Source organism: Papaver somniferum, chromosome 9 (genome assembly GCF_003573695.1).
Source record: "Papaver somniferum cultivar HN1 chromosome 9, ASM357369v1, whole genome shotgun sequence".
Lineage (NCBI taxonomy): Eukaryota > Viridiplantae > Streptophyta > Magnoliopsida > Ranunculales > Papaveraceae > Papaver > Papaver somniferum.
Window position 1 is genome coordinate 16,790,244 of NC_039366.1, and position 14,879 is coordinate 16,805,122.

General features: G+C 37.0%; 2 protein-coding genes across 4 annotated transcripts; both read left to right on the plus strand.

The window, feature by feature from the left end:
- Positions 1-4,962: 4,962 nt before the first annotated feature.
- Positions 4,963-7,175, plus strand: LOC113314112. Of its 3 annotated transcripts, none has more exons than XM_026562877.1 (2): positions 4,963-6,350; positions 6,631-7,175. In XM_026562877.1, the coding sequence occupies exon 1, from the start codon at positions 5,076-5,078 to the stop codon at positions 6,318-6,320; it is 1,245 nt and encodes a 414-aa protein (XP_026418662.1). In that variant the 5' UTR covers positions 4,963-5,075; the 3' UTR covers positions 6,321-6,350; positions 6,631-7,175. The 3 variants fall into 3 exon arrangements, with proteins under 3 accessions (XP_026418662.1, XP_026418663.1, XP_026418664.1); XM_026562878.1 differs by having other exon boundaries at positions 6,676-7,175; XM_026562879.1 differs by lacking the exon at positions 6,631-7,175 and having other exon boundaries at positions 4,964-5,164; positions 5,882-6,616.
- A 1,838-nt stretch (positions 7,176-9,013) lies between these two features.
- LOC113311472 (putative F-box protein At3g58860) lies at positions 9,014-11,426 on the plus strand. The gene is made up of 4 exons (XM_026560306.1): positions 9,014-9,496; positions 9,700-9,768; positions 9,909-10,152; positions 11,332-11,426. Exons 1-4 carry the CDS (start codon positions 9,014-9,016, stop codon positions 11,424-11,426), a joined length of 891 nt encoding a protein of 296 aa, XP_026416091.1.
- Positions 11,427-14,879: the final 3,453 nt, after the last annotated feature.

Below are 14,879 nucleotides of genomic sequence, written 5' to 3' on the forward strand. Positions count from 1 at the left end.
TCTTTTCCTTTGAACCATATTCAAAGAAAGAGAAATACGTCTCTAGACGTTTAATCCAATCATCCAATTTTTCTACATCGACACTCCCATTGTAAAGTGGAATATCAACACGAAAATCAATTTTCAGATTCTTACCATGAGGTTTAGCTGTTGTAGGACCTTTAGGAAGCTCGCTTTCCTCCTTTTCGTCCTCATCTTTTTTCTCTTCTTCTTCTTCTTCCGACTCGTCTTCTTCCGAATCATCTTTTTTCGAAGCTGCAGGTGAAGTTGTAACCTTTTTCTTCGTCTCCTTCTTAGGTGTATGAGAACGAATACATTCACTCAATTCCCGAAGGGTAACTTGAATAGACTTCATGTCTGTTTGCAGCTTAGCCACCTTTTCTTCCATAGTTTGTGGTTCGCATTCCTTAGTATCATCATCTGACTTTTTCATCCTTGATCCCCTTGTTGTCTTAACGTCTTCTAGCTTCTCAAGTACCTCACCAATCTTTATGTAGAGAGATCTAGTGAAAACCATAAACCACAGGGTTTTACTCTAGAAACAAACCTTGCTCGTGATGCCAAATTGATACGTATGATCTCTATACCTTGGTAACTATTACAATAAAGGCAAAATTCAAAATAGTAATAGACGAGAAACTTAGAAGAACACATAACACAAGTAGTAATTCGAAGAAAATATCTTCTCTAGATTATGAACAAGAAAACGATTACAGTTCTCTCTTTGTTACGCTCACAATCTTCTCTAAACAGTGGATCAACCTTAAACTGTTTGCTAGGTTTTCTGTGCCTAGAATCTGTGTAGGTGCGTCTATATCAAGAACACACTAGCTAGATGTGTTTAGTTATGAGCTAAACATCCCTATTTATAGGCTTGGTTTGGTTTTCCAAACGTCCTAGGAATCTATTTCCTTTTGTAGGACTAATTCCCTTTCTAGGTATATTACCTAAACTAAGAATACTTCTCAAAACAATACTCCTTCCTAAACTAGGAACTTATTCTAAACAAGGAATCCTTCCTAATATAGGATTATATCCTCTTGAGGATCACTAGTTCCCAGGGAAAGGAAGATACACATGTATCATCAGCTCTGAGTTAAATTTCATCCACAAGTACAACTTTTGGTCCTTTGGTAATGGTCACATGATTCTTATCTGGAAACACAACTGGGTATAGGGAATCAATGAGCCCCCATTCCCAAACAAGGTGCTATTAATCACACTAAATATAAACATGTTCATCAACTTTTTGCTGCTGACAACTGTAGCTGGAATTCAGATCTAGTGTATTCTCTTTTTGAAGTTCAAACATCCAACTTAATCCTAAGTATCTCTATTTTTCCCAATTATGAAGACAAAATGGTTTGCACTCTAGAGAAAAATGGTTTATTCTCAGTTAAGTCAGCTTATAGAAAGATGTTTGAAGAGAAAATGTTGGTCAGTCAGTTAATGATGGTTTGAAGAGTGTATTCATAAAGTTGTGGATATTACCTTTACTTCCAAGAATTAACCAATTTCTCTGGAAATGTGTGAAAGATGTTTTGCCTACCAGAGATAAAATGACTCATGTTATTCAAAATGGTGACTACAACTATCCTTTCTGCAACCAAGTGATTAAACCTCTTCTCACTGTATTCTTGAGTTCTCTGTAGTGAAGTTGGTTTGGTTTGCTGTGATGGGTATTCATATTCAATCTAATGGAGTTCTTAAAGATAAAATCTTCAGTCATTTCATGCAGTTGCAAACTAGACAGATTAATGAAGACATAATTTGCAGAATTGCAATAGTTGCTTGGTGCATTTGATCTCAAAGATGTGATAATGTCTTCAAGGGAGTTTCTTATACACTAGATAATTATTCGAAAATGCAGGAAGTATCTTTCAGAATTCTCCGAAATGTCTATGAAACGACCAGCTAACTTAAATAGACAGAATATGAATAACCTGCATTGGTCACCTCCTCATAAAGGAACCCTGACTATTAATTCTGATGGCTCTATCCTTAATAATAATGGTGGTATATGACTCATTGCTCGTGATTTTGCAGGTGCCCATAAAGGAATCAAATGCATATACTTAATTGTGTCGACAAGTCCAGAACACGCAGAGTGCAAAGGTATGTGGGAGCAGTAACATGGGAAAAGGAGATGAACTTGCAGAATGTACGGTTTGAATTGGACTCGAAGATGGTGGCTGAAGAGGTGAATAATGAGAAGTATAACTGCGACTGGAGAATCCATAATTTAATTCGAGACATTAAAAATTTGCTTAAAGTTTTTAACTCTTGGCATTGTTCTTATGTGCCTAAAGAGAAGAATAAAATAACGAGCGTGTTGTCCAAGCTAGCTAGAGTTGATAAGATGAGTAATGTTTGGTTGTCTGAGCCTCCTAGTTTGATTGTTGCTCAACTAGAAGAGGTAGCAAACTATATATGCTCTTAAACCTTTCAATATATCATCTCTTTCAGTTTCAAAAAAAAAAAAAAAACATCTAGAAACTGGCTTCTGGAAATTCAGAAATCTAAAAGTGAAAACTACAGGGAGACCCATTCTCCCTGATGTTTCTACTGTGAAACCCACGCTCCCAAAACTACAGGCGCGCACCCAAATTCTGGAAGAAAAATATTCTCAAACCCAAAATATATAAAATTCTGTTTCTGTCTTTTTTTTCTTCTTCTTCTTCTTCGTCTTTTTTTTTTCTTCTTCTTCTCCACTATACCTAGATCTCATAAAAAGGGTGAGATTCGATTGATTTCGAGAACAAATTCATGCCTAAATTCGATTGATCTCAGCAACAACACCAAATCGTCTTCTTCTTCGAATTAACGACGAACCCTCTTACTACTGATTCTCTTTATTACAATTTCAATTCACTACATTTATGAATGGTGGCAGCAAAAATCCCTAAATGGGTTTGTAGAACACGGTTTGGTCATCATAGATTTATGATCAAAACTTGTTTTCAATGAAGATTTTGAAATGAATTTCATATTTTTATTAAACTCTCAGCCGTGAATTGAGTTGGAGTAAGTAATACTGGATGAGTTGTGAAGAAGGTTTAATTGCAGATGTTGGTGTAAATACATGAAAGAAGATGATGGTGTAAATACATGATTTTGACCAAGAGCCCCCGAATAACTGAAAAATAATGGTTTGCGTGGGAGTTAATGAAACATGAAAGAAGATGATGATGTGGTTATGACTGCATAACATGTCAAGTCGAGAAACTGTCTGCATAACATGTTATGCATTCGTGAAAATGGATGCATAAGCTGTTATGCGTCTACAAAATTTGTTGCATAACTTGTTATGCAGTCCAGAAAACCTGCATAACCTGTTATGCGTCCGAAAATATGGCTACATAATGCATTATGCATCGAGAAAATAGATGCATAACCTGATATGCATCCGTAAATATGGATGCATACTGCATTATGCATCATTTTATTTTATATGTACGGCTAAAATCAACCAAAAGAAATGGTAATATGACTTGTTATAGATGCATAATTTTGTTATCCAAATGCATAATTTGTTATGCAGTGGAGAAAATGGTTGCATAATTCGTTATGCGTCTGCAGAATGTGCTATGCATCGTTTTTGGTGACTGCATAATGGTTAAGTATCAAGTTTTCAAAAAATTTCCCTAAAATGAGGATCACCTCCGATTTTTTCGTTAAAAACAAAAATTTGATATTCTTGTTTGTACTCGTTGCGTAGCTCTTTTAAAAATATTTCCAACGATATAAAATTTGTAAAATTCTAAGGCGCGGATTTTTAGATATGTTATGTCTAAGTTGCGCTGTCAATTATACCCCTGAAAAATTAGGCTGCGTAACGAGTTATGCCTAAAAACATAGTATGCATAACCAGTTATGTATTGATTCATATAATAATTTCATATAATTATGGGTGTCACGGTATACAAAATTAATTGTAGGCATGATAATGAGAATATTATTTTTTTTGGGTCTCCCCTAATTTCCCCAATCTAAAAACTAGATTTTCCGGTTCATATAAGTACAAAAAAAATAATTTTTTATGAAGCAAAATATCTTTTCTTCGGACATAGATCGTAGGCTAAACTTTGAAGGCTATTATTGGGGCGTCACACTCCAATAGAGCGGCTTCACTTGGATTCTTAATGTCCAAAAAAGTGGTTATGGGATATCCTAACACATATACAAAATGTATATATTATCCTTTAACTAGAAGTGATTTTACGTCCAGGTTTCTTTTAATTCCAACCGTATAATTTTATTTGCATGTAATTTTACGTCCAGGTTTGGATTAGTTCCAACCGTAGAAGCTCATTTTACGTCCAGGTTTCTTTTAATTCCAACCGTAGAATCCGATTTTACATCCAGTTTTCTTTAAGTTCCAACGGTAGAAGTGATTTTACGTCCAGGTTTGGAGATTTTACGTCCAGGTTTGGATTAATTCCAACCGTAGAATTTTATTTGCATGTAGTTTTACGTCCAGGTTTGAATTAGCTCCAACCGTAGAAGCTCATTTTACGTCCAGGTTCCTTTTAATTCCAACTGTAGAATCTGATTTTACATCTAGATTTGGATTATTTCCAACCGTAGAAGTAATTTTACGTCCATGTTTGGATTATTTCCAACCGTAGAAGTTTATTTTACGGTTAGTTTTTCTTCACACAAAAACTTTGTCTTAGAATTCACCAAGTATACAACAAAATTCGTTAATTTAATTTTTATCTAATTAAATTATATTAATTAAATAAGAGTTGATTAGTAATTACAAAATTATTTGAGATAAATGATTTTTGATATTACTTATGTGTGATCCGTTTTTGTCCTATTAGATGACGCCCCTCTAATGAAATGTGACGCCCGAATAATAACCTTCTAAACTTTAGCCTCAAAATTCAAAAAGGCGTTCTGGTCTATGTACCCAAAATCACATTACCAAGTGCAGAACAGAAGGAATAGATTCGGAAATTTTTTGGGTGGAAATATCTATTAGTTCCTATCTCTGGCCTCATTTTTATTTTCTCGGTCTCTTTCTTCTCCTTTTTCTTCTTCTGCTGCTGGTGGTGGTGATTTTGGGTCCAATGTTTCGATCTTTTTTGTGTAAATCAGGAGGAACTCTTAAAAGTCAACTCATCAATGGAGAATCTTCTTCTTCAACAGCAGCAGCTAGGTATTTTCTCTTTTCATCTCAGCATCAAGAGGTTGTAATTTTAAAATCTAGGGTTACTTCCATCTTGTATTCCTTCTCTACTTCTACTGCTACTGCTGGTAATCTTACTTCTTCTGATTCTGATTCTTCATTTGTGGTTTCTTATCTGATTAATTCATGTGGGTTATCTGAATCTGAAGCTATTACTGCTTCTAAAAAACTCAATTTCAAAACCACATCTAATCCTGATTCAGTCTTAATCCTACTTAAAACATACGGATTTACTGAATCCCACATTTCTAAATTAATCCCTAAACACCCACTCATCCTCTTGGCCAATCCTCATAAAACCCTTAAACCCAAACTTGATTTCTTCAGATCAAAAGGGCTTTATGAAATTGAGCTTGCCAATTTCATCTCAACTGTCCCTGGATTACTGATGCAAAGCTTAAATAAAGAAATAATTCCTTCCTTTGATAAACTTAGGAGCCTTGTTCAGTATGATGAAAGCGTCATTAAAATGATTCCAAGAAGTTCTTGGATTCTCAGGGAAAGTCGAGTTCAAAAAGTGATGGTCAACATAGAGCTTTTGAGAAATCAAGGTGTCCCTCAAACTAATATTTCTAACTATCTAATCAACCAACCTAGAAAATTTACTGGAGATGCCAATAGTTTTAGAGAGATTGTAGACAAGGTTAAAGACATGGGTTTTAATCATTTACAAACCGCATTTCTCAGGGGAATAATCGGATTGGCATCGATGAACGAAGCCAATTGGAAAAATAAGATGGATGTTTACAAGAGATGGGGTTGGTCTGAGAATCACATTCAAACAGCATTTAGGAAATATCCTGGTTGTATGTCGGCCTCAGAGAAGAAGATTATGGCAATTATGAATTTTCTTGTGAATGAAATGGGTTACGAGTCTTTGAGTATTGCAGAATACCCAACAGTTATTAATTGTAGCTTGAAGACGAGGATTATCCCAAGGTGTTATGTTATGAGGATTCTAGTCTCCAGAGGTCTGATCAAAGAAAAAATTCCTATAAGCACAATGTCAACAATGCTAGACGAGTCTTTTCTGAAGAAGTTTGTAATAAAGTATGAGCAAGAAGTTCCTGAACTGATGAAGGTATACCGAGGTCAGTTGAATTACCAAGAGCTACTTCAGAACTGAAGGAATTGTCGAGATGAATGCGCAGTACCGGTATGTAGATTATCTGATTTCATATTTTTACAGTGTACACAGTCCCTTTTGGGGCATTTTTCCAATCTTATTTAAGGTTGGGGCAGTTTTCCAACATTGCATCCCAATATCCCATATTGGGGCATTTTCCCAAATTTCCCTTGGTTTTATGCATGTTCTGCTATTTACAAAGTAAAAATTGTGTCACCTCTTATGTATGAATAGCATGATGAATATGTGTAATCATTGTGTAGTTGTTTGAATCTTCATTATTGCATGTTTATCTACAATTGATGTGTAGGATTTATGAATTTTCAAGTGTGAAACCAAATGATGTATACTTCAGGCAGGGTTTGCCTCAATAGAGAGAGAGGAAGCATATGCGGGTTGTGTCTACTGTTTCAACATGGTAGGATAGAAAATGGGGTAAATGAAAGCCTTACGAAAAGATTTTGTTGGATGCTTTGTTTTGATACTTATTTCTACAGTCTGGTAACCATGAATTGCCTAATCGCATTGCTCAATAAGCTATGGTACAGCGACTAGCTATTATCAGTCAGTCAAAGTTCCACCTCCCGCAGCATCAACATAATCATCATTGCTGCTTGGAAAACTGCGTTCCTTCATGGACAGGCTGCTGCAAGGCTGCTAAGGCACACAAAGCACAAGTCTGACTATCATATTGTCTGTTTTACTTTTCTAGTTTCTTTGAGTATCTTGAGTTAATATTTCCTAGTTTCGTATTAGAACTTACTGTCAGAAGGATGCTGTTTAGTTGTATTTAGTAAATAAACCAATGTAAGTCTTGAACATAAGAACAAACAATCAACAGTTATTCTTTCTTATTAAAACTTTGGAGTACTCATCGATAACAGAGAACCTCATTGTGGATAGACTGTGAGATTTTGTTAACAAAATTGTAGTTTGCCGAATCTAGAGGGCATAGAATAGAGGTCTTGGTATGACTGCTGTTGCATTTTGAGAGTGTGAGGTCTTTCCTCACTTAGGAAGAGAAATTACGGGTCCTGCGTATTGTTTCCACATGATAGGATAGAAGATGGGGTTAATGAAAGCTTTACTAAAAGAGAACCTCATTGTGGATAGACTGTGAGATTTTGTTAACAAAATTGTAGTTTGCCGAATCTAGAGGGCATAGAATAGAGGTCTTGGTATGACTGCTGTTGCATTTTGAGAGTGTGAGGTCTTTCCTCACTTAGGAAGAGAAATTACGGGTCCTGTGTATTGTTTCCACATGATAGGATAGAAGATGGGGTTAATGAAAGCTTTACTAAAAGATTTCTTGTATGCTTTGTCTTGATATTTTCACTAATATAGTTCAAGGCCGGCAACCACTGAATGGCCTGTTCTGCTCAATAAGCTATACTACTGCAATTAGCTATTGGCAATCAGTTAGACACCTCCTGCAGCATCAACAGTCACTGCTGCTAGGAGAACTGGGTGTCTTCATGGACAGACCGCTGCAAGAGCTGCTAAGGCAGTCAAAGCACAGCTGCACAAGTGTCATTACCGTACTGTCTGTTTTACTGTTCTAGTTTGTTTGAGTATCTTTTGTTAACCTTTACTAGTTTGATTTCGGAATTTACTGTCAGAAGGATACTTGGAAGTTTTATTCAATTACTGAACCAATGTAAGTCTCGGATATAAGAACCTAAAAATATTCTTTCTTAGTGAATCCAGGGTGTACTCATGGATCACGGAAGACCCGTTTTAGACTGATTGTGAGGTTTTGTTAAGAATGTTGGAGTTTTGCCGAATCTTGAGGGTGTGAAATCCTGGATTCTGTTGCATTTGGGAGTGAGGGTCTTTCCTCATTTATGACTGGAACCACTAAAGATTGGAAGTTTGAGTTCTGGAGAAACTGGTGAGGGAGAAGGTCAATAGATTCAAAGAGATTGTAGAAAAGGTTTAAGATATGGGTTTTAATCCTTTAGAAGGATATCATTATTTCCATCATCACAACCTGCAAACAGAATATGTAAAGTTAAGTTCATGAAAAAACTTTAACTACACAGCAAAAAGAAAAAAGAGAGACTAGTATAAGTGCAACAATTTTACACACCTGTAACCAAATTTCGACCATCAGACGAGAAACACAAAGCTATAACTGAATCTTCATGAGCATTCAAAGAATTTAGGTAACATCGCTTTCGAAATTCCATTGGATCCTGAAACTCGATGAGCAGCAACTTAAGTTAAACCATATTTGTAAAACCCGCCTTATAGAACTTATAACTATCCCGGTCAAACTAAATTAAACCTTGTGAATTGGTTCAGGATGTGCGAAATAAAATAAAATAGAACCCCTGATACATTGCAGACAAAAGACTAATTTCCTAAAAAAGGAATGAACTCGAAAATTGGAGCGAGTTAGGAAAGTCACACCCCTAAAAAAACCAAAAAAATCATGGATATCGTTGACAGAGTATTGCATCTTCATGATATGTCAAGTATACATAAGTTCTGTGTCCGGTGGAGTAACTACCTTTTGGATGAATCTCGTGTTAAGTTATGGATATCCGGTGTGATATTGCGTAAAGTTAAAGAGCTCAGTCTCACCTTATACGTGTACGAAACCTTTTGTCCCTTGCCTCTTTTTACTTGTGAATCATTGATTAGTTTAGAGCTAAATGTACTTTCCCGCTGCAAATTTTATATTCCTAAACATGTCTCTTCCAAAACTCAAGCACCTTAAACTCGGTGGAGTCAGATTCAGCAATGAGTACAACAATGAGCTACTCAGTTTATCCAATTGCCCTGTACTTGAAGATTTGACACTCGAAAATTGTGAATGGGTTGATGGGAAGAATTTCTGTATTTCAGCTCCTTCACTTGAAAATTTGAAAATTATTAGTGATCGTCAAGACAATTACTGGGTTGTTAGTCGAGAACCTGGTTTACGATACAGTGGTCTCGAAATTCATGCACCAAGACTGGTGTCTCTCACCTACAAGGATAGCATTCCGAAGGATTATGTCATGTCCAGTTCTCCAACACTAGTTGAAGCAGATGTAGATGATTTATATTCCGAAGGATATATTTGTAATGCAACCGAGGAGCAAAAGATAGGTCTTGGTGCATCGGCAATTGGGTTTCTTGGAGTGCTTTCACATGTAAAGGTTCTATCAATTGCTGATCAACTCGTAGAGGTACGTTTCCTTCCTGCTCCTATCTTTATGTTGGTTACGTTATGTTGTTCTATGTGGTTGATAAGAGACGCGCCTTAAAACTGATACAATATTTTTTTTTTTCTGTTTCCTTGTGGTGTATAGGCTCTCTCATATGCAGACGATATCATAAATGTTTTTCCTACATTTAACAATTTAAAACACTTGAACTGTCTGCCTCAGAGTCTGCTTGGGAAGCACTAGTTGCTTTGTTCCGATCAGCACCTAATCTGGAGTCCCTTGTATTGAACAAGGTAAGTGCGTAGAATTTTGTTTATTTTTTTCACATACCCGTTACTCCATTTTATTTTTGGTATCATTATTTTGTCGATATATGTCTTTGGAGCAGGTATTCTTTTAATAAATCGTTTAACATTTTGAATTTCATATCCAGATAATAATTCATCACTGGGGTAAAAAAGACGACGACAACCAAGGAGATGATGATTGGGAACTTGATAGTATGACTACTGGATGTTTTTTACACCTCAAGTCAGTTTGCTTTAAGCAATTTTTAGGTCACCCACATGAGATGAGGTGGGTGGAACTAGTTTTGGAAAATGCCAAAGCATTGCAAACAATGACTAAATCAGGCGAATTTGTGAAACGCAAGGAAGAAATTGTGGCGGAGTTGTCAAGTATTTCTAGAGCCTCAGCAACGAAGTGTGTGTTGAACTTCCCCTGAATCGCTATAGGGAAACTTGTGTTTTAAGTTTCTAGTATCAGCTTTTTTATTAAAACGACTTCTTATATATATGCAATAAGAAAAATAGGTATCATTTGTTTTATGTTTTTAAGTCTCATTCTGGAATTTAATCACACAAATTTCACGATTTTGAGGATATTAGAGTCGACCGGTCTACAAGTATTTCGATACACGAGAAAGGGTCTTTGCAAGGTATACAAAGGAATGGGTGAGCAGTGATTATATTCCTCTAGGGGCAAAATATGATGGGAGGTGACCTTCTTATAAGGAAGCGAACGTCATCGCACTAGGCATATCCCAAATGACGAATCAGATGACGTCACCAACTCACGAGTAAAGTGTGAAGAGTCGTGCGAAAAGCGAGAGCACGTGCGAGAAGAGCCATTATATACATGCGACAACAACGCACTTCAGATCCGAAAATAGGGGCTTTATAATAAACTCCTATAGGACCAACCAACATTGTATTGAGGGGGATCTTTTTAGTAGTTGAGATGGAACTTTAGGAGAGAGAAAGTTATTTGTTGCTCAAGTTAGGGTTTTCTCTTGTTATTTTATATTGATTTCCAAACTTAATAAAATCTTCTAAGTGTTCTTCATCATAATTTCATAATTAGATTTACATATTATTCAAGGGGTATAGTTGTGGGATTTCCTGCAACAATATTTTGGCGCTAGAAACAGGGGCGCGAAGGGATTACACCTGTTTGTGAAAGTTTTAAAGAGATTTCTTTTTTTCAATTTTTTTTTCAATTCTTGTTTTTTGAACAAAGATTTTGACTATTTCAGCGAGTTTTAAAAGCTCACGATCTTTAAATTCATTTTAAAAGTCATCTGTTTACGATTTGTGAGACAAAAACCAATGGATCTGAAAGAAGAATTTTAGTGGGATCTAGACATCTTGTTTATATTACAGCAATATTGAAAAAGCCCGAGAAGAGGATTTGTAGAAGGAAGGAGAATAGGATGAGGAGAAAAGAGCAATAAAAAGGGATGCAGAAGCAGCACCCACAAAACAAATCGCTACGAATGGTAAAGAATATTAGAGTAAAAGAAGGAAGGAAGTATTTGCAGTGTAATATGATAACGAAATCAGCTGTGAATATTGCAGATTTTCATGCAGGAATTACAGGCCAAATACATAAGCGTGATTTTGAAGGAAGGAAGATCCTGACAGATGCGAAGATTTCGCCCATGAAGGAATGACAAAAGCAAAAGATCACATTCGCGGCAGCAGATATACCAGAAGAAAGCTTTGGGCAAACAAATCCATTGGTCATCACTGTACCCGCGAAAAGAAACAAAAAAGGAGTGGACGCGAAGAGAATGGATGAATGGGCGATAAACAAAACTTCGGTGGATAACGGAAGCTCGGTAGATATTTTATTTTATCATGCGTTCAGGAGTATGGGATATGACGACGCGGATTTAATACCCTCTCCATATAACATCCATGGATTTAACAAAGCGGTAACAAAACCAAACGTGAGATAATCATAAATATACCATTGGGTCAAATAGGAACGCAAGTAACATTATGTGTGGTGGATGTGGAATCACCATACAACATGCTCCTAGGAAGACCATGGGTACATGGCATCAAAGGCGCAGCGTCAACTGTACACCAGTGCATCCTTTTCCCAATGCCAAATGGAATAGGAGTAATAAAAGGTGAACTGGTAGATTGGAGGATTGCAATCAAATAGACGTCAAGAATTATGAGGGACGAGTGAAAAGGCGAAAAGATAGGTGGAGAAAAAACAAATAGTCCAAGAAAGAAGAAGAAATCAGAATCTACATGATACGAGCAAAGGAGGGCAAAGGAATACCGAGCAAAATTCCAGATGAGGAAGGAGCACCGGTGAAAGAAATCAAAGAACCATCCCCACTAGGTGAACCTAAAGAGAATTTTACCGCAGCCGCGCCAACAAAAGATATAAATGTAGGTACTGAAGAAGAACCAAAGATATTGAAGATCGGGACCAAGATGGGAGCAGAGGAGAAAAAAAAGACGATAAGCCTTTTAAAGGAGTACAAAGATATCTTCGCCTGGGATATGGACGAAATGCCAGGTACAGATTTTGATGTCGCATGTCACAGGTTAGATATCAGAAAGGACATGCGGCCATTCAAACAAATAATAAGAAAGATAGCAACAACGTAGCATCCACAAATAGAAGCTGAGCTGCAGAAGATGCTTGACGCAGGAATAATCCGACCAGCCAAATACCAAGAATGGATAGCAAACATGGTGGTGGTACCAAAAAAAAACAATGGAATACGTATTTGCATCGATTTTAGCGATCTAAATAAAGCATGCCCGAAATACAGTTTCCCATTACCAGATATACTGCAAATGGTGGAAGCAGCTTCGGGACGACAAATTGTCTCTGATGGACGGGTATAAAGGCTACAATCAAATTCCATTGGCAGAGGAATATCAAGAGCACACGACTTTCTTCGCACCAAGAGGACTATATTGTTATACAAGGATGCCATTTGGTTTGAAAAATGCAGGTGAAACATATCAAAGAATGGTGGAAAAGATATTTGTAAAGTGGATACATATAACTTTAGAAGTGTACGTGGATGATATGCTAGTAAAACGTAAAAAGGCTGAGGATCATGTTGATAACTTGAGAGAAATAGTTGAGCAGATGCGGCAACACAAGATGAAAATAAACCCAGCGAAATGCATCTTTGGAGTAGCCTCGGGAAAATTCCTAGGATACATCGTATCAAAAGAAGGAATACAGGTAGATCCAGAAAAGGTACAAGCAGTCCGCGACATGCCCACACCGGCGACGGTAAAAGACGTGCAAAAAATAAATGGATTACTGGCTTCACTAGGGCGATTCATTTCGCGTTAATTGGATAAGTGCAAGCATTTTTTCAGCATCTTGAAGAAAGGAACAAAGTTTGAGTGGACGGAAGAGTGCGCAAAAGCGCTGCAAAGTATAAAAGATTATTTGATGAATTTATCTATTTTGCAGAAAGCGGAAACAAGAGAAGAATTATTGATATATCTAGCTTTCACACCGCATGCATTAAGTGCCGTATTGCTTTGCTTAAATGAAGGGATCGAGAAGCCAATATATTACATAAGTAAAGCATACAATGCTTCAGAGAAAAATTACGCAAAGATCGAAAAGCTCATTCTCGCACTGGTCTATGAAACACAAAAACTTCGCTTTTACTTTATGGAAGACAAGATTAGAGTGCTAAAAAAGTACCATTTGAATAAGTAATGAAAAACTCCAAGAGATCAGGAAGAATAGAAAGATGGAACGCACAAGTGGGGAAGTTTGAAGTCAAATATGAAATATTGTCATCACCAAAATCACAAGTTATCGCAGACTTCTTAGCAGAATTTCCGTTGGAGGAGTATGAAGGTGTGGAAGAAATGATGGACATAGATGAAGAGCTTGGAAACCCCAAGGACCTTCTGACAGAGCATAACTCAAAGAGATGGACAATATTCGTGGACGGATCGGTCAATGGAGAAGGGAACGGTATTGGGGTAGTGATCATATCTCCAAAGGGAACGAGAGTGGTGCACACATTCAGACTAGAATTTTCGTCTACCAATAATGAGACAAAATATGAAGTAGTGGTACATGCGTTAAGACTCGCAGTGGAGATGAAGTTAGATGACGTATGAATAACTAGTGACTCATCGTTAGTGATACGACAAATTCAAGGCATATACAACACGAATGAACCATCTCTACAACAATACAAACAACTTGTCGCATAACTCTCATCAAAAATATAAAAGGTGAATTGGAGACATATATGCAGAAATGATAATAGATTCGCAAATGCCTTAGCATTCATCGCATCAATGATAGTGGATATTACCGCACGGTACATAAAAATTGAAACACTCTGTTTTCCATCCATCAAGAAAGAAGAAGCAGAGACATATGTCATGATCGTGGAAAACATAGAAGAAGGAAAAGTCGATGAAGAAGAGGACTGAAGATCGCAACTTCATTTGTACTTGGAGAAAGGGGAGGTACCAAGGAACAGACGAGAAGCACACAAATTAAAAAGCCGCGCGACAAGTTATGAACTAAGAGAAGGAGTACTCTACAGAAAATCATTCCTTGGACCATCTCTCACATGCTTGACGCGAAAAGAAGGAATGGAAATCTTAAAAGCAGTGCACTATGGAGATGCTGGGAACCATAGTGGAGGGAGATCTCTCGCCTACAGAACGATAATGCAAGGGTACTACTGGCCCTACATGCACTAGGATGCGAAAGAAGTATCGAGAAGGTGCGAGGAATGTCAGAGGCATGGAAAAATAATACACACACCTGGATCAGAACTGAACTCATCAACAAGCGTATGGCCCTTTGCGAAATGGGGCTTGGACATTGTTGGGCCATTCATACCTGGAACAGGACAGAGAAGATACTTAATTGTCGCAACTGACTATTTCACAAAATGGGCAGAAATAAAGGCAGTCCAACACATTCGAGATAAAGATGTATTTATCTTTATATTCGAAAACATAATCTGCATATTTGGGATCCCGGTACAGTTGGTTTCAGACAATGGAAGGCAGTTTGAAGGCGAAAACATAGAAATTTTGTTAAACGCGTTCAAGATACAAAGTGAAAAATCTACCCCTTTATACCTTCAAAGCAATGG